General features: G+C 43.0%; 1 protein-coding gene across 1 annotated transcript; it reads right to left on the bottom strand.

Moving 5' to 3' along the window:
- Positions 1-2,020: 2,020 nt before the first annotated feature.
- gdpd5a (glycerophosphodiester phosphodiesterase domain containing 5a) lies at positions 2,021-24,601 on the bottom strand. Its single transcript, XM_079214132.1, has 17 exons — positions 24,565-24,601; positions 18,021-18,195; positions 12,174-12,277; positions 11,903-11,996; positions 11,759-11,818; positions 11,578-11,676; positions 10,504-10,597; positions 9,798-9,943; positions 8,904-8,986; positions 8,454-8,604; positions 7,583-7,804; positions 7,208-7,353; positions 6,044-6,191; positions 5,637-5,719; positions 4,018-4,032; positions 3,665-3,777; positions 2,021-2,474 (listed from the first exon to the last, which is right to left on the bottom strand). The coding sequence occupies exons 2-17, from the start codon at positions 18,135-18,137 to the stop codon at positions 2,383-2,385; spliced, it is 1,767 nt and encodes a 588-aa protein (XP_079070258.1). The 5' UTR covers positions 18,138-18,195; positions 24,565-24,601; the 3' UTR covers positions 2,021-2,382.
- Positions 24,602-25,514: the final 913 nt, after the last annotated feature.

Raw genomic sequence — 25,514 nt, 5'->3', positions numbered from 1 at the left:
GAATAGAGCAGCACACAGATAGGCCGCTGAGCCCTGATGCACAGGAATAATAGCTGTAAGGGATTACTTACTGCTCATCTATTCAACTCGGGGACCGAACATCCAACCAACCCTTCTTCTCTGCTTCACAGCTGACAGTCAGTTGGAGAACAAGGCCAATCAGGGGGCCGAGACCCCCGGCGAAAACACAAAGACGGATACCAACAACTGCCCAAGAGACTCCGGCTGCCACATGCCGTCTGACAGCCCCGAGGACACAGACCTGCACTTTATCTCAGAGTACCCGCTGCCAGCTGAGACGGCAGCTTCGTGAGAATAATTTGCTTTCTGTTTATTCCTTATGCTGCTTTTGAGACGACTTGTGAATAAAATCCTGTTTTTCTATGACTTGAAACGGCGTCATTTCTCATCACATACAATAAAACAGCCGTGCTGAGCCTTTAACACTGCTAAGCCTCAACTCCACTACCGTATGCCGGTCTAAAAATGGAAATATTTTCATTTGTTTCCTGAATTAATAGATGTATTATGTGTTATTTTTTAGTGTAATTATACATTTACTGTGGTTGAGAACAGACTTCAGAGAGAATCATCATGAAATGTATAAATGCTGATCGCAACGTCACAGTTAAGGTGACAGCAACAGACCATCCAGTAAAAAGATAGTTTTCAGTAGTAAAGATGTCTGGGCAGCTAACGGCTATTGTCATTATATAATTAATTGAGTCTTTTCTTGATTTCTCAATTAGTTGTTTGGTCTGCAGCATGCCAGATCTTTTGTATTTATGTGATGTAGAAAGTGTTGAGTAAGACACCATATTGAGCTAATATAGCTAATCATAGAAACAAGTGCAAGCTAACTTCCTGTTGTAGCCGGCGCTTTACCGTTTGTCGTTGATAATTACAACTCAAGCAGCAAACTATTTGAAAAATATACAGAATATGCTCCTTAGAAATGTCTTAATAAGACCAAGAGTATTCAGCCAGCAGCAGTGCTAATGTTTATGTACCTTGTTCACTAATTTAGCATAGCGTGTTAGCCCGCTAACAGTAGCTCGTCAAAGCTATAGCTGAGGCTGATGGGAATGTCATTAGCTTTATTCGGCCCCAAACCAAAACCTACTGGTAGGATGCATGCAAGTTAAGCTGCTCAGTTTACTGAACTACTGTTAAAGAATCCACAATTTTTTATTTTCATTTTGAAAAGTTACTTTTGAGATTTATTTCTTACAAAAGACAAAGCGCATATTTTTCAAAGAGAAAAGATCACTTTTATTGAACAGCCGACATGTCTGCGCCTGTAGAGGTGTCGCTATAACTAGAAAGTTGTACCCCTTTTATTTAACTAAAAGACTACACTAAATATTCAACGCTATACTACCAGTCCATTAAGTTAACAAAAAGGCAGTCACGTGAAAGATGTAATAGCTAATATGACTAAATCAATCGTGGCATGACAGAAAAAAACATTCATCACAATATGCTCACAATACCCCCAAATACCCTCCCATTAAAAGGTTTTGTAGTCCCTATTCTGGACATCAGTCACAATGGTAATACATGAAAACAGAAAATATACAATTGATATGTCCAAACCATTGAAAAACAGAATAAAAACAACTCATATTTACAACAGTTTATAATACAGAACACTACACCTCCGTTATAAAACAGTGAAATACATGAAAAAAAAATACAACATTAGAGCCCATATTCGCTTAAAAGGTCACTCAAGCACACAGATTTTTTTTTCTCGTCGTCGTCAAATGGATTTTGGCCCAATCACCTCTCACATCACCAAATGCATCTGGTAATAATGTTGATACAATGTTTTTAAAGGATTCATAATAATGATTTAAATAAGGTTTTGCGCAGCACAAATCCCAGGCTCACCTGGTCAACGGATTCAGTTCGGGAGGAAATAACACCCGGCTCATCAGGATACGTTTGGTCACTGGTCAGCTGACCCCTGACCCCTGAAGTGAACCGACATGGACACACACATGTTGTCCCAGTGAAGATTTTTTTAACAAATTTATAATACTGAAAACACGAAAAAGACTCGACAGCAATGTTAAAGGTAAGTGGTGAACTATTTTCATGGAAAATGCTGGCAGTATTACGGAAAGAAAATACATACAAAATGATATTACATACATAAATTACATAGAACACATTAGAAAGTGAATAATGTGTTATTTTAAAAACTGATAAATCAATAGGCCAAACACTTTAGATACAAGTTGGTATCCGTGCCGTCATAACTCCAGCAGTTGACCAACAGATCGGATCCCCAGCTGTGCCGCTTCTCCTTCTGATCACAAAACAAGGTCCAGTCAGTCGAGCGCTGAAATCAGACGTCCAGCTGTCGCCTGTGTTCATTCAGTGACCGAGGTCTTCATGAGAGTACGTGGCATAACCGTTCTCGGGGTACAGACACAGCTCCTCTGTGCTGCTCAGCCCATTGTTGAGTTCTGAAACAGATGACAGGGAGAAGACGGATGACGCTTTAATGAACACATTCAACACGTTGATATATATATATACACCATTTATCTGGGAGGGATTGAGTTGGATTGCCTTCACAGCTGGCATTTAGAACTGTATATACTGTCCCACCATACCTCAATGAAAATAGGTGCACTATTTACACTCCAACTAAAAGCCGCTCAGTGAAGAATTTAGAAATTTTCAATTTTCGGCACCCCTAACGGCGTTTACAAACCAGGGGAGTTTTGATCGTGCAATTTATTTAAGTCCATATTTCTTTTTCAGACTGTTTTTGTCATGAGTACTTCTACACAAATATTGTTTTGTGATAAATGTTTTTTTCTGAACTGGAGTTTTTGCACTGCAAGTAAAAGCATCAAAAGGGCCTTAAACCTGCATTCTCTCGAATGTCCATCAGGGGGCGACACCTCTGGTTGAAGAAAGAAGTCTGATAGTATAGGAGTCTATGAGAAAATGACCCTACTTCTAATGAAACATCCTACGACAGAGGCTTTGGAGTCCAAACACGGAGAGAACGCTCACTACTCCTTACAACAAAGGCAGCAGACCAGATCACTCCTTCTGTTCTTACTTTTCACAATAAAAGCCTGAGAACTCAATTTCAGATTGAGTATTATAAGAATAAGTGTGGGTAGGCGTGTTGTGCTGAACTGTTATTAACGATAACCATGGTATTTAAAAAAAATGAAATATTTATATCATGTCAATTATAAACATATAAACCATCATATAAATAATCCAATGCCTCTTAAAGATGCTTTTGTACAGTTACATACTCTCTCTACCTCCATACACACATTGAGTGTAATGCATTTGCCAAAAAAGATTAAGATGAATTTGACTGATGGCATCATATATTTTTCTTTTCTTTCAAAATATTGATGGAGTGAAAATCCGATAGTGACAGCCCAGACAAGTGTGAATGCGCACACACAGATAGGCCGAGGCTGCAAGTGTGGGTATTTTACTTGACCGTGTCATATAATAAAATGGAAAACACTGGTTGACAATGGCTATAATTCTATAAAAAAGGCTAAATGTAAGTGCAAATGTGCAAATAAAGAACCTTAAAGTCGCATAGCTGCATTTCACACATGTTTTGTTGTGTTCAGTTGACATCCGTTTCCAGAAGTAAATGTAGTCAAAGCTGCACCTGAGAATATGAGCTTCTCCTTCATGACGTTGACGTCCCGACTGGTTCGCCGCGCCACGGCGCTCAGCATGATCTGCTCTGGGTTATAAGTCTGCATCCCTCTCATCCTCCACCTGGGGCAGCACACACACAGATACACACCGTCACAAGCATGCAGGGGCAATGAGTCCATTACATCAAACAATGCAATGATTATTATGTCCAGACCTGGCCTTTACAGTACGAGTACACATACACTCAATGCACATTGGTAAACAAGAGGAAGGAAATCGGCTTGAGGCCTCGGGCAGAGAACGCACAAGTAGGACAGACAAGGAGGCAGAAACAAAGGCCGAAGCAGCCGCAGCAGTTACCTGATCATATGATAGCTGACAGATGCCAGGGGGGCAGCGGAGGAGAGGTTGCATGCAGAGCACAGGACAAAGTACAAATGTCAGAGAGAGACAGAGGAACAGGACAGGTTATAGCGTGGAGGAGAAACGCGGAGACAGCCAGAAGACAAAAGACACAGGAAAGAGACCGACAATAGATAAAAGAATTAGAAAGAACAGTTGCACTCGGAGGCTGGTGTTGACACTGCAGTCACAGGAACGCTGTCAACACCTTAAAGGGACAGTGCTGATGTTCTGCTGTGTGCTTGCATGAGGTTCTTCTCCAGTCAGCGTATCACTGCAGTAGCTGGAGGCTGGAGAGACAGACAGGAGCACCAGCACAGGACCAAAGCAATGTACTGCTGTGGACGTATCTTATGAGTTATGATCTTATGAGCTACTGTTAGCGGGCTAACACGCTATGCTAAATTAGTGAACAAGGTACATAAACATTAGCACTGCTGCTGGCTGGATACTCTTGGTCTTATTAAGACATTTCTAAGGAGCATATACTGTATATTTTTCAAATAGTTTGCTGCTTGAGTTGTAATTATCAACGACAAACGGTAAAGCGCCGGCTACAACAGGAAGTTAGCTTGCACTTGTTTCTATGATTAGCTATATTAGCTCAATATGGTGTCTTACTCAACACTTTCTACATCACATAAATACAAAAGATCTGGCATGCTGCAGACCAAACAACTAATTGAGAAATCAAGAAAAGACTCAATTATATAATGACAATAGCCGTTAGCTGCCCAGACATCTTTACTACTGAAAACTATCTTTTTACTGGATGGTCTGTTGCTGTCACCTTAACTGTGACGTTGCGATCAGCATTCATTGGACTCCAGTGACAGAAACAATCCGTTAGTTTGTGTTATACTTCAAACTCATCCCGATGAGCACAGCAGTACATTATTTTGTCCGTTTCTACAAACTCCATCTACTGTAGTGATACGCCGACTATGGAGCAGCACCTCTTAAAACCACACTGCTAACATCAGAAGAGTCCCTTTCACACAACACTACTTTTTATATATTCAGAGATGCGCTGCTCCTGGAAACATTTAGATGATATTTGTTCAGAGAAACACTAAAGTTAAAATAGATAATAAGCTTAAGAGAAATACAACATGTACTGTGTTTCCTAAAGCAGATCAAAATGTTAAATTATACTCAGTCTTATATAAAAATAAGATACTGAATGGTGAAAAATTCATGATTTCTGATTCTGTGACAGGAGCTTGTTTTCTAATTTAAAACCAATAGTTCCAATAGAAGCAGCGGTTCAGTGAATTATTCAGAATAAGCGTGACATTGATGATGGTGAATGGAAGGTTTCAATACTGTGTGTTCCACAAATGCAACTGCATTACATTGTATTGTAACAAATTAAACCCAAACTATCTGCACCAATTACGTACCATAAAGTAAATACATGTTTCATGTTAGTGCTTTAAACTAAATGCAGTGACGCGTGGAAAATAAATATGATCAAAATGTCCGTTTGATACCAGTTTTTTTTCCTTCTTTCTGAAAGAGGGAGTGTTCCGTAGTCGATGTACGCTTGTGACCTTCAACATGACCACTGCACTTACTTCTGGAAACAGAAAATCCCTATGACTAAGGCGATGGAGACCAGATCGGAGGTGATCCAGATGAAGCTGTAAGCGTTCCGACTCTGCAAGAGAAGGGAAGAGCAGGGCAGTTCCCAGTCAACGCCACCGGAGGTCACCATTAACATGCGTGTCGTCTGAAGCCGCTAACACAAGGCCCCGAGTGCACAAAAGCAGTCTAGACAGCTGCTTCTTACTTCAGATCCCTGCCCTTGTCTCACATTCTTTTCCCAGGGTCTTGTTGTTCCCGATCATTTCTCTGCGTCCTTGCCCTCGAGTCTCGCTGGGCCCTCGTCAGTCTCTGTCCTCTCGTCTCTGTGTGACCTTGTCTGTCTGTGTCCTTGTCTGTGTGTCGTCAGATGAGAGACAGGGAGAGGAGAGCTGTTTACCATGAGCCAGATGGGGTAAGGCACCTTTCGGAGGACTTGTGGGGCATCGGAGGACACAGAAGGCACCCCGCTACACCACAGGATGGAGTAGAGCCAGGGCTCATTCACTGGGTAGACAGTCACACTCACATTATTGGCCAGATACTCCCTGGGGAAAGAAGAAGAAAAACAACCATGTCAGCACTGAGGAGAAAAGGTCGTCTCCCTTTTAAATCCTTTGCTCCTTCCACTGTGTTTCGTGCGTCAGAAAAGCATGCACTGTGAAGCCTACAGTAAACAGTGTTGTGTCCCATATGACTGCAAAGTACACCAGTCATACACGCATGTTGTTTATGCATTACAACATATGCATTAAAGGCCCCAAAACGTATTTTCTTATCAGTTTGTTAGTAAAGCCCCATTACAACTGTTATGCTTGTATTCCGCATCGCCGATAAAAGGTGCGAACACCACTGAAACCTTAGGGTTAGGGAAAAGGGGCTGTGGTACCATATTTTATCCACAAGGCAGAACCGTACACACCAGCACCGGGATGATCCATCTATCTGATCTAAAAATCACACGCTGCCGTTGTTTGGTTCAGTATAAAAGAGAAGTCTAAAACGGGCTCATGGGTAATGGGGCTTTATTTTCTCAGTTTTTTTTTCAGTTTTGTCTCTTCTCTCCATCTTTCAGGTAGATGAGGATCACCTGAGAAAAAGGTGACGTTGAACATTTCAATTCACCAATCAGAGTTTAACAATATTTGAAACAAAATCTGTGGAAAACTTGTGGGGTCTTTTTTTTTTTTTTTTACCATTTTGTCAGATTCATGATGGAGAATTAGAAGAAGAAGAAAAATGCATGTAGCAGAACCAAAGATAGTCTTTTTTGTTCCACTCATTCTTTTTCATTGTCAAAACTTAGCGCCTGCATTACCCACAATGCAACTCAATCTAATATCACATCTCTTTTGCTGAGGAGATATGACTTAAACTTGTTCCCATACTGGTTCAGAAATATGACGACGTTGCATCACAGTTATTCTTAAATGTCAATATTCATTTTATGAGGATTAAGTCAAAAGGACAACAAAGTGGTCTTTTTAATGTTCTTTCTTTCAGCAACAAACAAAGCTCCCCGTTCTCTCCATCACGGTCCCGCTGCCTGGCGGTGCATGCTTACTGTAGGTCTTTGTGGCTGGCCTTGCTGTAGTGGAGGGTCAGGCTGGTTATTCCCCTCCGCCTTATCTCCTCCACCGACAGCTTCTCGTTTACGCTCTGCTGAAGCCCTCGCACCCGCCCCCTGTCCGTGTCGGGGGTCCACGTCACCTGGCACAAACACATATGACATGGACAGACCCTGGTCAGACAGAATGCCGCCTCATATCCAGAGATGTTGCACTTTCATGGCATAAAAAAAAAGAAGGTGCTACTTTTAAAGTATCAATATAATGTTGGGAACTGTTCATCGGTCGTTTGTGTGCTCAACTCAACAGTACTACAAGCAGCGCCTTCAAGCAATCAAAAGGTGGATTATGGAGTGACCTACAGTCCTCACCCTCTTCTGGGAAATCCCCGCTTTCTGCACAGCCCACAGCGTGTCCATGAACCAGCTCCGGTAGCGCGGGTGCTCTGGAGGAGGCCTGCGGACGTTGAGCAGTGCCGAGCCGTTGGCCCTGGCCGCCAGACGCAGCATTTCCACCAGACTGCAGACCGTCTGGTTGCCTATTCTGCTGCGGTCCCTCGCTGTGAGGCTCTCTACTGTCCAGTAGGGGTCACTCTGGAGAAGAGGAACACATGCTGTTCTTCTGTATACAATATATTCTTCTGTTAGAATTTGATCAATTAGGTATGAAGCTTATTTGTTAGTTCTATTTTTTTTTTAGACAGTACATTTTTTTATTTTTACGTCTTTGCATCACTATTCAGCAGAAGAAATCATCTCCAGAACAAACATTGTTGTGTCCGCCAGGCAATACGCCTGAGAGGAGATCATGCGTTCAGTCGTGGCGAATCAGCCGAATATCTGTTTGTGCTCATTTAGGGCAGGATGCTCAAAGACCACCAATAGAGAAAGAGATCAACAACTGCTTCAGTAACATGTCCGGCGATCAGCGAGGCTAAAAACAAGCCTTACGTAGTCTGCTAAAGGACACGTTTTGACCTTTGTCCGAGCACAAAAACTGACAACCAGAGAAAAGTTTGGTTTCATTTTGAACCGAAGCATTTGCAGACTGTTATGTTCATGTCTTTGCATCATATCCTAAATACAATCTAACCAAAACGGTCCTTACGGACAATTTATTCTCCTTCCATAATTCCTCCAGGACTCCCTAAAAACTAAAACATTTGATATTCCTGAAGGACTTTTGTGGAAACAGAACCTGGTGAATAAGGTGGGCTGATTTAAGGGGAAACTCTTTCCGTACCTCTAAAAACCACTGGCCTGCGTTTAGAGAGCGAATCTCCGTCCAGTTGAAGAAAGAGGCGTCTTCATACTGTCGGCCTGGAAAGACCTTACGGACGTCTGTGGTTCGTTTCAACGTGCGGTCCCGCATAAGGAAGGGAAAACCATCCACACTGGAGGAGACACAATGGTCAGAAATTATGATTTAGAATATACTTTGGTAAAAAAAAAAAAAAAATGTTTTATAATAACCCAACATCAAAACAGCAGCTCACTAAAAAAACACATCAAAAGCAGAGGTGGAATGTGTTGATAACGACCTCAAATGGCAATATTTATGTGCATCTCTCTCATTAAATGTCAAAGTTTCTACCAAACAACTTATAGCTCAGCTGTGGGATCTATATATGGAGCTTCAGTTCATTAAAAGATAGATAACGTGGGATTAAAAAGGCTTCATGTGGTGAATAACCTGATAGTGACGTCTGCCTCCAGGGAGCTGGCTCCATACTGCAGGGCTCTGTTAAAGGACACCATGGTGTTTTCTGGGGCCAGCTAGAGCAGAAATGAGATGCAAGAGAACGTTACAAGAACAAACAACTGAATGCCCCTTCGCTCAATCCTCCGTGAAGAAGGGCTTATTCTACGCTAACGAAAACACACAGATTCTTAGTTCCAGGTGATGAATAAAAACATAGTTTTAGGCGGCATTTATTGAAAACACATTTGTGGGAAATTATCAAAAGTGAAACCTAAAAGTTACAGTTGTTGTTCTTTGCCATGCAAAAAAAGTACATTTATTTCATCAGGATTTAAAGTTAAACATTGTCAAAGAGAGAATCAGCATAATCAATGTGCTACAATACTACCTCTTCATATCCAACGCAGTAACTCTAAATTATGACAGAAATGTAGCCTAATAAAACATGCATGTAATGTTAAATGCATGTATAAAACCTCTGTCCATCACTATGTATGTAGCCTACATGTGTTTCCTAACATTTGTGTGGACAGACTGAGTGTCTGTGTGTGTGTGTGTGTGTGTGTGTGTGTCCCTTTAACATCTCTGAGCATGTGTTTACAGCTAGTCATGTGGAACAGTGTGTGCTTGCCCAGCTGTGGAATGACAGTGCAGTGTGGTTGTGTAGCTGCAGACCACTCTGCCGTGTGAAGTACTAGATTAGTGCAGAGCCCTGCACGCGCTCAGTCTCCGGACTGATGAAGATAAAAACAACATCCAGTGATCCATGAGCAGGATTATGCACCTATGAAAAAGGGGACACCTGACAGGCCTCTGCAGCGACGTGTTCTCTCTCAGAGCAATGAAGTGGATCAGACTGGGAGGTGTGGCCGAGCACCCACTCACCATCGGAGCTCCCCGTCGACCGATGATGTCTGGTCGCGGTCTGAGGCTGTGGCGGTCCATGATGCAGGGGCAGGTGAATGTGAGCGGCGCCAAATACACAGCCAGGAGGATGACCACGTAGAGCAGCAGCATCATCACCTGGAAATCTGAGGAGGGAGGAGTGAGGGGGTTTACACAGCGTTATGGAAAGGGAAAGGGCCACCAGTCCTCGTAACTCTGTATCAGGGTGGTCGTAAAGACCGAGTCAGGCCCAGGACCAGAGTGCATCAAAACATTATCACCATTACTCAGATAAAATGAGGAACTGATCTGAAAGATCCACATTCCCAAAACAGAAAAACCTCTTATATTGCCATATATACTGTATATGTGTGTGTAGCATGAGAAATGTCTTGATTAGATAATCAAAAAGGCATTACAGGAGGTGAATTTGATGCGTGTGAAGTTTCCTATGAGCAATCACAGTACTGATGACAATCAAATTAGTCAAGCAATGTAGTTGTAATCAGTTTAGTGGATCCCTTCAGTTGTGGTCTTGATCAGTCTTTTTATAAAAAATAAAAATACAGAATCCTCTTTGTCTGAGGCCGAGACAAGTTATGGTCCATTCCAAGACCGCCGTAGACCTGTCTCGAGACCACAACGGATACAAAAGCCCAAAAAAAAACAAAAAAAACAAAAAACAGAAACGCTAGTCAACACTCACTGGATCGCTCTCTGCGGACCACATATCCAGCTACCAACCAGCTGATAGCTGTGACGGTCACCAGGGCTCCAATGTGCAGGAAAGGTGCCGTGGACTGGTAACAAAACACAAGTGGAGAACACTGCTGTTAATTGCTGGTCACTTATTAGAAAGAGTACAACAGAGGACAACTTTCAGATAATAAATACACATCAGAAATGGGTCAGAAATGATCGGAGCTCTTCTTGCAGAAGGAATAGAGTAAATATAGTTGTAGGTCTTTGATCATGTGTTGCTGTTGGTGACATTAATTCACTTCCAGTGATGAAATAGACATTTCCAGCCTGGAAGTGTTATCGCGAAAACACCACACAGTAGTCTTTCAATATTTAAGAGCCGAAGTTTAGTTTTAACAAAACATCAGTTTGGACAGAGAGATTTAGATGACCAAAACAGACTGACTGATAGCACTCTTATGGCCTGTTAAATAAACTACATCCAGCAGCTGGTTAATTTAGCTTAGCATAAAGAGTTAAAACAGCTGGTCTGGTTCTGAATGAAGGAATAAAGAAAATCTGCCAACCGACCCCATAAAAGCGCACCACAAGGCGTCATGGGCCAGGACTACTTCTCGACCCGAGAGCAGTGCTTTATGCTAAGCTAACTTACTTCCTGTAGGTTCATTTAACGCCTGGTAACAATGCAAAAAAAGTGTTTACAAATTGTTAAACTATTCCTTTAAGCTTGAAACCCCCTCCCAAAAAAAGTAAGTAACAACCAGTAAAACTGTTACTTGTTACTTAATAATGAAATTAAGAAAGAAAAGATTGTGATAGCAGACAAGAAAGCAAGATATTTTGTCCTTTCACAACTCTTTTTTGTACCATTTCTGAACAAAAAATACACCAAATCCTTCAATCAAAAGGATTAATGGATGCTGTTTCATGGAAACTGCGGTCATTATTACACCTCCCTTTAACTCACTGTTACACTGTGCATACTGTATGTAACATTTGTCCAAAAGTGGAGAAGTAAAAGACAACAAAAACATCATGCAGCTATTGCACGGCCATGTCCTTCTGATTGTGGACCAACCTGCAGGGAAACCAGCAGGATGTCCCACTCATCTCCCCAAATGTCATCGACGGAGATGACGCCGGAGATCGTGGTGAGCAACGTAGCCAACACTCCTATCTGTGGAGACAACGAGGTTTATATTTTAGAAGGAGCCGTGGAGCAAATCCATGGCAAACATGTGAGAAGTAAATCACAGCACCTTGTGGACCCAGTAGAGGTTTAGCTGCTGGCCCAAGGATATATGGAAAAGTGCTAAGATCTGAAAAGAGAAGCTGCATTCAGTCAGTTTTATCGTGACTGAGCAATAAACGAGTTTGCTAACATCTAGGGGTGGAACCGTTACCAATAAGAATGTGATGTAGCTGAATCCCACGGTGGTGGATGCGAGGATGGGGATGGTCTCGTCCCTCCATTCTCCAGAGCGGTTGTATACCAACCTGGAGAGGCAACAGGTGAGGTTTTAGTTCTCCGTAAAGTTTCTAAATACATGTGTTGTCTGGTTGCCGCCCCAGAGCCATAAGGTCAGCACCCTGCTGTTCGCCACATCATCTGAATTGGTTTCATCCTCATCAGATACGCTGGGCACTAAAAGCTTACAGTCACAACCGACTCACCAGTTGAACTCGTTGAAATCATTTTGAGCCACCAACCAGAAGTAGGCCCAAAAGAGAAGCAGGAGGAAAGAAGTGCACAAGATGAAGAACCATGTACACTCCCACTGAGAAGGAAAGCACAAGCAACAGTTATCTCACACTCACACACAACTTCATGTTCTACTACTACTTCATGAGAGCATGACGTTTGCTCTGCGCTACACGCTCAGCAACAAACAGCAAGCAGACTAACAGGCAACACTCGCAACGCTGTGGTAGAGACCTGTCAATCACAGCAAGCCCCGCCCTAAAGCATACTCTGCTTTATGATCTGTTTGACTCTAAATGACCATAATTTACTAAATGAACATCATGCTGTATTGAAGAAGACTTGAAACTAGAGATTGAGACATAAACTCATGTTTACAATGTTTACTGAGGGAATACATGAAGAGAGAAGTAGAGTAATTTATATAGACTTCTATACAACCAGAGGAGTCACCCCCCCTGGTGGTCAGGAGAGAGAATGCAGCTTTAAGACACCTGGCTTCACTTTTCAGAAGTGGATTTTTCCATCTGTTACAACCAGAGCTTAAAAGGAGAGTGAATATTAGACTAACTTGTTAACCATAACAACTTAATGGGGGGACAAAATGTCAATGTGGTGCTCACATGTTGTTTGTGCTGCCTCCAAATAGAAGGATATAGAGTATTTTCTTTAGCTTGGCTGAAAAAGTTACCACACAATCAACTTGAATTTTGCTCATAGTCAAATTATATTCAAACGTTATAACGTCAGACCCTTTTAGGATCTCCAGCAGAGCGTTTCTCAGCCTCTTGCATTAATAAAATGATTACTTTTGCTTGTTTTTGATAAGATCTTAGATGATATGTATGCAATGACGTGTGACCATCACTATGGTGTCTTTGCGCTGCACTTCCCAGAGATCCCTTTTCAAATCAGACGCCTCCTTGGATTTTGGAACCCTTTTGTGACTCGTCAGTCATGATGACTATATCCTTCCTCGGGTGGAGTAGTGTACCCAGTTCTACTATTTTTGGGATTATGGAAAAACTACTGGCCCGATTTTCATGACATTTGGTGGAAGGGTGGAGCCTGAGCCGAGAAAGAACCCATTGAATCAGATCCAAATAATGCTGCAGTTACACACATTTTTTATTAACTCATGAAACGGCCTTGGTGGAGGTCTGCGCTCTCCCTTCCAGCTACTCATACATGTTTTCTGGCCCGCCCTGTACAGTCTACCGGCAGGACATGTGGAACAAAAGTACAGAGGAGAGCTTGTGCAGCACTCAAGGACTCGTCCCTTCAGTAGTTAACAGGATTAGGAGCTAATGCCATGTGAGGGGTGGTGTAAAGTATGATAGGCCTTCAACAAATCTTGATGAGCAGTGATCAGCTTTGTGCCACACCTTGCCTGGCTTATGTAAGAGGCTGGGAGCTAATGAGATGTGTGTGCAGGTAAAGAGCATATGGCTGCACCGATGAAGCAGTTGAGTCGGCACAGAGAGACTAGTGAGAGGTTTCACTTCTTGCCAAGAGGGCATGCACCAGGCAAGGCCTTCTAACCCGCTGCAGCCAGTAACAACATGGCAGTAGAGGTATGACAAGTACCAGTGGCTGTTTTTAAACTGGTAGAGCAGGGACCTGGAGGTCACAGGTGACTGTATTCGGCCCTGAGGCACTGAGCCGAAGTCACAATTTACCTCGTGCACCAAACAGTGGAAGGGCGTCCTAAATATAAGCGACTTTTATGAACTCTGAGAAACATAGTGATTTCAATTTACCACCAACCCAAAAATGTTTGTCTCTTATGATCCCGCTCTGGTTATTCTAAGGTTTTCTGCAAGTAAAGCGTGAGAGTCGGAGGGGATCTACAAAATGACATATCTGTGCGGGTCAGTAGAGTACGAAACACATTTACTACATTTCATCCACTCGTCCAGAGTGTGGTAGTTCCCTCCATTCCACTTATTCCGACCCTGAGCAGGCCACTCTCGCTGTGCCGTACAACCCGTGCTGCGTGATATTCAACACTTTCTCCTGAGTGCTATATGGCCTTCAAAGGTCTCTCCATCTCTCCAATTAGAACTGCTGGTGCACAACCTCAGACAGCGCTCATAAATCCTGATCTAGGTGCTGACTTGAACCTCCCCCTCAGTCTTCCCTCTGCTGATTAATACTGTACAGACGAGGTCAGTGCCAGAGGTACGTGGACCCTGATAAAGCAAGTACACCTGGGTGTATGCAGGTGTGCAAAAGTAAGGTATGAGTTACAAATGGACATGTGCAATGGGAGAACAAAGGGTGACTCAACATAAAGGAGTAAGTTAGATAAATGCACTTGTATTCCACTATTATTCTGGATATGACAGTATTCAGAATTTGACATGGCTTATGGGAACATCATATTCTGGCCTCATCCTTAGGCCTCATTCCAAATGGAGCATTTTGCCATTGAGACATTAGATATTATTCGGGTCTAAGAGGCATTCTTTGGACATGTAGGGAGGCTATGTTCACACGGTCGAACAAGTCAGCCACCGGTGTTTTTGTAAAACCTTTGAAAAAATAAATGTTGGTGCACAGAAGCGAAATATTTTTGACGTGCTTAACAACATCTATAGGGCACAGACCCCAGTCAAACTCAGTTGAGAATGGCGTCGCCGTTAGATTTACTGGCACTGATGAGGACGCGGCAGTGTTAGTCACACACATCCGTAGCCACTGGTATAAACAAACTACAAAGTCGGCCGATGTTAAGACACAAAGTCTACGGCGCACAGCTGGATAACGGCGTTAGACCCGCCCCTGGCGCTGATTGGCTGACAGTTAGTCTCGCTCCAGCGCTAATTGGCTATCAGTTGGCTCGATTGCTTTGTCAACTCAAACTGTGTGTGGATTCGAAGCTCTTGACCCAGACAAGCGGGACCTGCAGAGTTGGCTAAAAAAACAAGTATTCAATATTGACTCAAAAGACTTCATTTGAGTCAATATTTTGCAGCCAAATGTAATTATTTACAGGATATTCAACCGTTGTTTCGTTATAATGCATGTAATACTAAGTGTGTCTCTATACAGGGCTAGTACAAAAGGCAATAAAGTAGTCCATGAATATGTGATACGAGTTTGCAAATCATTACATTCCCTCCCAGGCATTGTTTAATTTGGTTTAGGCTTTTTTTGCCGGTTACACCTGCAGTCTACGGGCACATCTATGAGTTACACTGGTTGTCTTGTGTCTGCGTTGTTCGCCGCAGAATTCTACGAAACACCAGAGAGCATAACAATCTCCGTTCATGCTCGGAGATCGCAGGCCGTCTGCGGAGGCTCAAGCGCGAGTAAAAAGAAAAGCTGTATTCTCCGAGGGGTTAAAATTAAACGTAGTCATGTGATCATACGTTAATACATATATTGATTGAGGCAGCTTTAAAAAACGGTCATAAAGTAGAAGCAGAGTGCGCTGATGATGTCGAAGAGAGAGTTAAGTCTGAAACCCGAAGAAGCACTGAGGTAGTAATCTGTCCTTCCTAATAAAAGACTGTCCTGGGTGACAAAATCAGCCACACATCACTGTGTTGCAGTGTAAACAAACAGCATTTCAGTGCATGAATGCTAACCCCTCTGCTTCAGTGCCAATACACTGTGTGTGTTAATCTGTGTAAATGGAGGGGAAAGGGGCAGCTGTGCGCTTGTATTTTCCCCATTTGGTCAGCACATCATCAGTGCCCGCCTCACACATTCAGTAAATGGACTAATTTACGGCCGAGCCGCTGGCTCTTTGTGATGAAGACGACGTCCAGCAGCAGTGGCTGCGGCTGCCCAGTGGGTGTCCAACACAGCTGGGCGTCTGGCTCTGCTTTACACATCCAAACACTGCACTGTTTCTGCTACTTGCTTCATTGTGAGGATCGTTTTCCCCAGTTACTAAGGCCTGGTCTAGAAGTCACATAGGAATTCAGCAAAAAAAAGAGAAGAAAAAAAATTGGATTCTAATGGATTAGTCTTGGAAATAACCTTTCAAATGTAAATCTCTTTTCAGCGTGATAATTCCTAAACTATCTAATGAGTTGCTAAAGTGAAGCTACAAATTAATGAGATACTTTACAAACACAGAAGATAGATACAAAAAGAGATTAGGCTGGGATCAGTTTTTTGTGTTTTTGACAATAATTTGAGTTTTGGCTCTTCACTGCCCTACATCTTGTTATGGTAAAAAAATATTTTCTAAATCAACAGGATTCTATTTTCAGGGGCATAATAGGAGCCCCACATGCCATAATCTAAATGACTGAATGCACGTTGCGGTACTGTTTTGTGTTGCCTTTCACAAAGCCTGACCTATTTTCTGCCCTTCAGAACCACAAAATGGAAAATAGCTCATTTATTCCTGAGGTGCGATCAGGTTTCAGCGCAGTGTCAGCAGGATTGTGTCCCTTATCTCACTGTACATTATGTACAGTGAGATAAGGGACAAACTCAATCTACTTTCCAAACATAAATCAAAAAGATCCCTGCATACATGTAGCATACGTGGAACTAGAGATAAGGATATCTGTTTGGACGAAGCTGTATCATAGATGTATACTCCGTTACCATATGGCATCATGTGTCTTGTTCTTATTACAACCGAGAGGACTGCGACTTGCATTTCCTTCATGAAGCGGTACACATTTCTGTTTCACCTCCCCGGAGATGTGGTGACTGAGTTGTAAGAAAGGTTACAACTAAAACAGCAGATGCACCTTAACTACTGTGGCTGAAGCACCTATGATCATCTTAATAACTACACTCTTCATGCCTATTACAGCTACGACAGCCCAAGTGTAATAAGCAGTTGAAAGATGACATCACTTCAGGACTAATCTTCTTTATACGGATATCTGCATACAAATGAAGAATATGGAGGCAACGTGACAAGATCTTGGTCTCGGAAGCGTTCCATGGTTTCCTGGGTGGTATCGACCAATCACGCTTAAGCAAGATTTGGTGACATGCAGGTAAATAGTCTGTGTGGCGTAAAGCATTAGCCCAAATGAAATCTGGGAACGCATTAGCTATTAGCTAGGCTAATTGGCTCCAAACTAAATAAATACCGTAAAAGTCGGGTTACAAGCCGCTACTACGTTCGGTGGGTGTCCCCGCTAGTTCCCCGTTGTAGCCAGCTAGCACTACTGCTAGTTCCGTGCTAACTTCCGCTAGCTCTCGCTAGTTCCTCGACAACCACCGAAGGTAGCGGGACCAGCCCCGGCTCGACGTCCGACTCGGGCAGAGGGGACGCGGGCAGTAGCAGCAGCGGTGGGAAGCTAGCAGCAGCGCTAGCTTCCCACAGTGGGGACAACCACCGAAAGTAGTAGCGGCTTGTAACCCGTCTATTACGGTATAGTCTTGGACATTGTGCCTCAACTTCATTTGCTAATAGGACTGGAAACAAGTACTGTTGCACAGAAGAGGAAGTCTTGGTCCTGGCTACACCGAAACACCTAAAATATTGGTCATTTCCCCCAGAGGATAAATCGATGTGAGACCGATGGCCGATGGTTGGGACAATGGAGGTAACAAGTAGCAAAAGAGCAGAACGGCGAACTTTTGTTCAATGGAATGGTTTAGTAGAAAAACACGTTGACCATTCTCAAAGTAAGGTATTTAAATAAGTATTGTATTGGGACTAAAATAGCCCACCCCAACAGTAACCAGCTTTCATCAAAGAGCCATGATGTGATCACCCATCAGCAATACAACATAAAGGTTGCTACAGGAATAGAAAGTAATGCATTAGTATACCAAGCAAATAACATTTGAACTACTGTACATTATCGTGACTCATACTTAATGATCAGACTTACCCTGGAGCTGTCGTCTTGGGAACGCTGGTAGCGTTTCCAGCGGCAACCATAGATCCCAGTGACAAAGGACACAAAGACCTGTTTCTCATAGACCTGCAAAGGTTGGTGTTTCACCATGCTCCTTCAGCCTCAACGCGACACCAGTCCGTTAACATCCCACACAGGACTGGGAACCCTGGGGAAAATCAAAGGGTTACTAAAGCAAGCTTTCGAATCAGTAGCTCAGTCTTTGTGCGTACAATTACGTCTTTCATCAACACGCCATGTCACGTCATGTTGCTGAGGTATATTTTCACAAAACACTGAACATGTTGACGGTCCTGGTTCTTGATGGAAGTAACAACACCTGGTGGAGGAAGTCAACACACTTTTCAATAGTGAGTCATGTCTGGGACTGACATAATAATATGGTATATGGTTTACAGTCACTGAGTCAATCTTTATCGTCTCGGGATTTATGACTGTGGAAATGTGGAAAACAGGCATCGTTGAGCCTTCACAATAAGAATAGTCGGTAAAAGAGAAAAGAGTGAGATGGCGTCATCGTGTTGACCTCAAACTCAATTCTGAAAAAAAAAGAGCAAAAAAAAAAAAAAAAAAAAAGCTTGTTGTCTTGGTGGCAGGTAAAAATGTCTTGGCACAGAATTTTTTATTTTTTTTTCCATGGCTCTCTGGAAGACACGGTGCTGTGCCTGACCCTTATTGGTCTTGTTTTTACTTTTCTCAACGTCATTTCGGAAGTTATGGAACGGCACAATAGTAGATCATGTAACCTACAGTATGGGTTGTTTGTATCAAGTCTAAAAATAAAGCTAGACACCGGGGACACGCTCCCAGTCTGAGCACGTGTGCGAGCAGGGCCTTTCTGTTTAGAAAACCTCGGTGCCCTGGGAGAGTGACAGTTCCTGAGAAAATGTGGACTTTCAAAGATTTTTTTGTAGCATGGCTTTATACTGTAGATGACAATCCACCTCTTTGGTCCGGACAAATTCCTATAGACACATTAGCGCCAGCTTCAAGCCAATGTTTCAATCTGTCCAATATTTTGGTGTACAACCAGACACCTGTAAATACCCAACAACGTCTTGTAAATGCTAGCATGCCAACAATCTCAAGTACGGTGAGGAACCTGGTAAATATAGCCTAGATATCAGTGTGTAAGCATTGTCACAGTAAGCACGTTAGCATGCTTATAGTAGTTGCGGTGCCAAGGTTGTGTCATGTCATTGTTTCGACACCATTATTCCCCCAAAAATGTCCCATTGGACTGAAAGCCCACACACAGTAGCACATGGCTAATTTTCATGCAGAATGACATCCTTAACCGGCTGCAATATTTCTTCTTCTTCTTACGATTGCAATGACATGACCCATCCTACTCTGCCTCTGATAGGCTTACCCTGATAGTCTTACCCTAAACGCGACTAATCTCACTCCTCATGCCTAAACCTAACCAACCAACCAAACGAGCGCAAGTAAGAAAATGCAGAGTGGTGTCATGACTTAAATCCTATATTGCCACAACATTGCCCACAACCATCTACATGAAGTTGATGAATAATTAGCCATGTTTGGTGCATCGTCAGAGCAATGGGCCTTTAGCACAAAGGCCGTTTGTTTTTGGGGTAACAATGGGGCCTTTTTAGAACTATTGGGGTATCGGAATAATGGGCCATCCCCACCCATGTGTTGCCTCACAGCGCTGCTAGCATGGCTGTAGACTTTTAGTCTTGTTAAGTTAATGAATTGTATTTATGGTTGGGTTACATGGCGGACTGACAATAGTGCCGAGGAGGCAGTATTGTCTGAAATAAAATGTGTAGCATTTTACCATGTATCTTTTTTGATAAAAGGCGGCAATGACCGGCAATGTCCCAGTCCGATGGAGGCAGATAAGGGCGTGTTTCCTGGTGAACAGTCCTTAACAAAACAAACTGCTCCTTTGTCCTTATCGCGGTGCACAGGAATTACTACATGACAGGAGGACCAGGCGAAATCTGTGTCTGCGTACAGCCAACACTCTGTTTCCATGTCACTTTCCATTTTTAGAGATAAAAAAAAAGAAGGTAAATAGTGATACAAACCTGATTCACATCAGATTTATCAAAAGAAGCTGAAGATATAGAAGTGCATGAAATATCAAATATTGGTTGAAATCAGCAATCTGGGCTTTCTCCTTCATACAGCATAGCTTTATCAATGTTCTCAAATGAAAGTGTTGGGAGCATTGCTGTGTTACTATTAGTATCACTGGATTATTTAAAAACTGAAAATGACTATTCTGACCAATATTCTTCTCTCCAGTTGGTCGGTGTTTGAAACACTGGCAGCAAAGATTGAGGACTAGAGGTGGACTTTGTGCAGTCATTTTATACACTGTACTTTATAAACCGCCTCTTTTTGCTGACGGACAGAAACTGCTAAAATACAAATACTGCTTTAAAACATAAAGCTCTACTTGGCTCCTATCTGGCTCAGTGTCTATGTGATCCATTAAACTACAGTACAATTGGGTATTGTTTGTGTCTCAGGCTGTATAGTACTTGAGCTCTGCTTCCTTTTCAGGTATTCTCCGGGGACCAGCGTGACCTTTCATGTAGGATTCAGTGCTAACCTTCTATACAACGATCTTCAAGGAGGGGGAAATTGTTACGCAGCCGCCTTGCAGATCTGCATTCTTTCACTGTCGACTGGTTATTATATGAGAACTCCCGGGCCCGAGGGAGCCTTCTCCCAGATTCAGAGGAGTTGGCAGATTCCCAGCATTCACATCCTGACCCCATCCTCAAAACAAGGGCCAACTGGAGCTGAAATCACCGGGGCCCTGTTCCAGCCAGGTCGGCCTATTGTGTCATTGTGTTGTTTTTTTTTACCATGGCGCTATCGTCACAGTATTGCGGATAGCATGAGGTAAACTAGGCCCAGTAAGGGTTGAGACGCTTCACTCCTCTATTGCTGTGTGATTTCAAGCTCCTGTACGGAGATAACTGAAAATAACTGCACATCAATGATGTCTGGTACAGGATGCAGTGGTCTTCCTATATTCGCCTATTTTTGGGCGTAATCTGGAAGAACGGGGAAAAAGCCATCCCTAATGTGGATTACAGGGAAATAATGTACAGGTAGTCAGAGTTAATACCATGATAGATGGTTTTGGTAAGGGTTGGGCAATATATTCATACATCAATATTGTGATACGAGACTGGATATCATCTTAGATTTTGGATATCGTAATATGGCTTGTGTGATTTTGCTGGTTTGATGTAATTTTCTGTTGTAGCTGTTCTATTATTTGCCTTTACCCTGAAGATAATTTATCAAAAATCTCATTGTGTAAAAATGTTCTCAATATCGCCCTGTTTTCAATAGAGCGAAGACGTGCAGATAACAAAGACAAATCATCAAAAGAGATCCAGGACTTCGATGAACACTTGACAGACATGTGTGTAGCATAAACTACATAAATCCATGTGTGTAACATAAATCCTTTGCCTTTGAAGGAATGTCTTCCAACACACGATCTATTTACAGTCAAACCACTGCGAGCAACCGCACACAGACAGTTCTGAGAAAGCTAGACGCTGACGCTTTTGACCTCAATGAATGAGAGTTTTCAGGGACCTGCATTTACCAGATGAAAATACGCATTAGCAGAAGCAGAAGTCCAACGTTGTTTGTGGAACCTGTGTATGGACTGCAAGGAGTCAGCTGTCGCAACTGGGCTGTTGAGCCTCAGGTGGAAAGTGCTATTCTTTTGCATTTTGCTTTTGCCGTCGTTTCTGGCTCTCATTCCGCTGGCTTCAGACCAGTTCCCACTTAGGAACCTGCCACTTACATGAGAGGACTTTACTACTCTCCTCACCTTCCTGCCAAGTAACCTGGTCACCGTCAGCGCGCCTCCAGGGCCCCTCGCTGCGTCATAGTTGTCGGCGGAAGTTAGATTCATGTGCTCATTAAATGATGATGCATTATAATCCGCTAAATCTCAGCCGACCGATTGCCGCAGAGACACTGTCATAAGAGTCTATTATTAGCCTTTGTATCTCGGTCACTGTCGCCTCATTCCAGGCTTCCATCGTTCACTCACTTCATGAATTTTACATATGCATGCATTAATAGTATCCTTAATCTGTCAGTGGATTTCGCCATAAATAGACTTTCCATTAGTGCCACGCATCCATTACCCGGGTGGGTGGGGTGGTGGTGTGGGGGCGCGAGCTGGAAACAAAGCTGCTTTTTGAGCTTGTATAAATGCATGTTCTCCGGAACCGTCAAGTCTCCGTACGACATGGGCTTCAGCTTGGGAATGGGACGCTGCGACCGTTGGCCGGGCAGCACCTGCCGGGTCGGAGGAGACCTGATTTACGGAAGGTGATATCTGTCGCCGCAGGAAGGCCGGGGGTACAGATGGGGAGAAAAATTGGAAGTCGGATAAACCTTCTCCGAATCAGATTTGGGAGAAAAAAAAGAAAAAAAAACACAAGACCATTGTGATTAAAGCTTGATTAATTTGCTTCGCAAAAGATGGTGACGTCATCACTTGTTTGTCGACGACTTCAAGAAACACACGACAAACAATGCATTAGTTTCTGTCATGTTTTAAGTAACCAGAGAACCTCCATCTACCTCCTTAGTTCGGTGGTCACCATGCCAGCAAATAAAGTCTCATTATCCAAAAGTTGTATGAATGATCAAAATAATCCAGTTCAGTATGTGTTCAGGTCACCATTTCTTGTTACAAGCCAAGACAGTAACAATGATATTTCATCTTGCGAGTCTGTAAGTAATCATGGCCCTGAAGTGGTTTATACGTCCGTCTGTGGACAGATTCTGACACGGCGACAGCATCACAACCGTTTAAAATGCAGTCATGAAACTTTACAGGTGATGATGGCCGTGGTCCGAGAAACAACGGCGGATTTACGCTGCGTTCACACCAAAAGCGTTGCGAATTATGCGCGCGAGTAGATTACATGCAAAGTCAATGCACAGACGCAAATTCTCCGCAGGGCGGCGCAAATGAGGCGAAAAAGCGTCGCCGAGTTGCGAAAGCCAATCAGCGTTGAGAAGCTCCGCCCATCATCACTGCCACTGCTGCTGGTCTGCCTGGAGGAGGGCTGGAAGCACCCCCCCCTCTGGAACGCTCTCCCCATCCACATCCGTCAGGCTCCCACCCTACCATCATTCAAGCAAGCCCTCAAAACACACCTCTTCCAACTCGCTTTCACCTGCTAAAACCCTGCACCCATCCTCCACTGTGACCCTCAGCTTCTCCAGTTTTCTTTCCTTTCTTTCTTTGTCACAAAAATGTCCTGTTTGTTTGTTTTGTCTTTCATTTTTGTTCTGTTCCGTTTGTCATCGTCTCTTGTCCATAATGTAAAGCGTCTTTGTGTATCTAGAAAAGCGCTATATAAATTGAAATTATTATTATTATTATTTAATAATGCAAATATTGCAGCCTATATGACCCGGTCCAGTTGCCAATGTTTTTGATTTCCGCCTTTACTGATGTTACGTGTGCGCGAGGAACGTTTTTATTTTTTTTAAATGGAGCGCTCCTTGATCAGACCTGTGACTGTAAGTGTAGGCGAAATGAGGATCCAGCGTTTCTGAGATTGGAGTGTTGTGATCGTCGCAATAAAACATCTTTAAATAAGTATCTTTATTATTATTATTATTATTATTATTATTATTATTATTATTATTATTATTATGATGAACAACGGTTAAACGTTATTTCACAAGTTTCAAAAAGTGCCCCTGGATTTCAGTCGGTGGGGGCAATTGCCCCCTAAAAAAAAAAAAAAAAAGTAAATTTCCTACCCTGACCCAGAAACATTTGATGTTCCGACGTTTGTGGGACTTCCACAACAAGTATAAAGTAGAACTAGTGGTTATTTCAATGGTGGATGGCGGAAAAGGAAACTGTTTTTCCACCGTGAAAAAGCAAAAAGGCGAATTTACCACATAAAGTTGAGCGAGTAAACTCAGGCGAAAAAGCGTTGCGAAAATTCTCAACTCTTTTGGTGTGAACGCAGCATTATGGGTAAAGGAGTCATTGCCCCCCCTCCTCGCCTCCTACTTTACGCCCCTGGCCCAATCTGAGTCGCGGCTGCTGGTCCGTGTCTGAAACGAGCGCTCGGTTCCGCAGCAGGTGTCAGTGAAGCCGCTCCAGCAGACAGAAGCGGCTTCACTGGTTTCACAACTGTCAAGCAGCCAGAGAACACATGGACAGTGTAGTCATCCGTGTGCTGCCTTTAATCCGTCACATCGGTCACACTAAAGCCGACAGTACGGGTCACAGATTAGACCAGTGCTGCAATGGACGCAGCAGCATTTAAAGTTAGGAAAGAGGGTCTTCACAAGACCTGAATGAAAATATAAAAATGATGTATGTCACATGTATATGAAAAAAGAAAAGAAAACACGCCGACAGTGAGGGCAGACCACTCAGCTGGTCACTAAACACACCACAGAGCCAAGTGGCAGTAACTCAGATTATAGGAAGATAATCCGACAAAGTGCGCACAAACACGAACCTTACCTCCACGGCAGCCCTCTCTTTTATTTGCCTTTCTTTTTTTTTATCCCGGACAGTGTCGGGCACGCGAGGAAGCTGTCGGTTAATCAGTTATCTCCGTGGATGATGACATACTGTCCTCTCCTCACAGTTTACGGATTCACAGAAGTCTGTGAAGTGACTTTGCGCGGCGCCGCTCATCAGCCTCCGGTGCGCCGCGGCGGAGAACGGCGACTTTAACGGGTTAACTCACTGCTTCCCGGTTCGACAACTGTTACCGGATAGTTTCCCCGTGAGTAAAGACGTACCTTCAGCGGTCACAGAAAGAGTTCAAAAAGCTGTAATCCGTCAGGCACGGTGTGGGTGGAGCTGTGGCGCACGCTGCAAAAAACACTCCGCCCACGAAAAAAGTGAGAGGACAGCCGCGGGACGACGTCCTGTTTACCGGGACTTTTTATAGCGTGCACGAGTCTGTCGCAGGTAGAAGGACCGCAGCGGGGAATGAGGGTTCTATAAGAAAATATATATATATATAAACGTTTCAGTCTGTATTTATATAATAAAGCACCCTTTATACAAGTTGTAACAAATGGCTAATTACTTTTATTTCAAAAGTTTGCATGTGTTGGTTGCTTAACACTGAATACTACACTCAATCGTGTCACCTTTACCCAGAATGCAACACCTGTAAACACACCTGGAACCAATTAGATCACTTAGCAGTCGGAGCGCGAGCTAAAATGGTTATTTCCAGGCCTGGGAAAGTCCTTGAAAAAAATGTAAACCCAAACGTTTTGGAAAAGTCATGGAAATGTGATATATTCATATGTTCATGTCGTTCATTTACGCTGATAAAAGTAAGACGCTCAAAATATAAGCAGGCATACGCGGTATATACAGCATATGCCTGCTTATATTTTGAGAAATAATAAACATGAATGTTTATTCTTTTAATCAAACTATTGTCTCTCGTT

Source organism: Taurulus bubalis, assembly GCF_910589615.1.
Source record: "Taurulus bubalis genome assembly, chromosome: 2".
In the NCBI taxonomy this organism is placed as follows: domain Eukaryota; kingdom Metazoa; phylum Chordata; class Actinopteri; order Perciformes; family Cottidae; genus Taurulus; species Taurulus bubalis.
The sequence above is the reverse complement of the archived record's forward strand: the minus strand, read 5'-3'. Positions and strand labels throughout refer to the sequence as shown.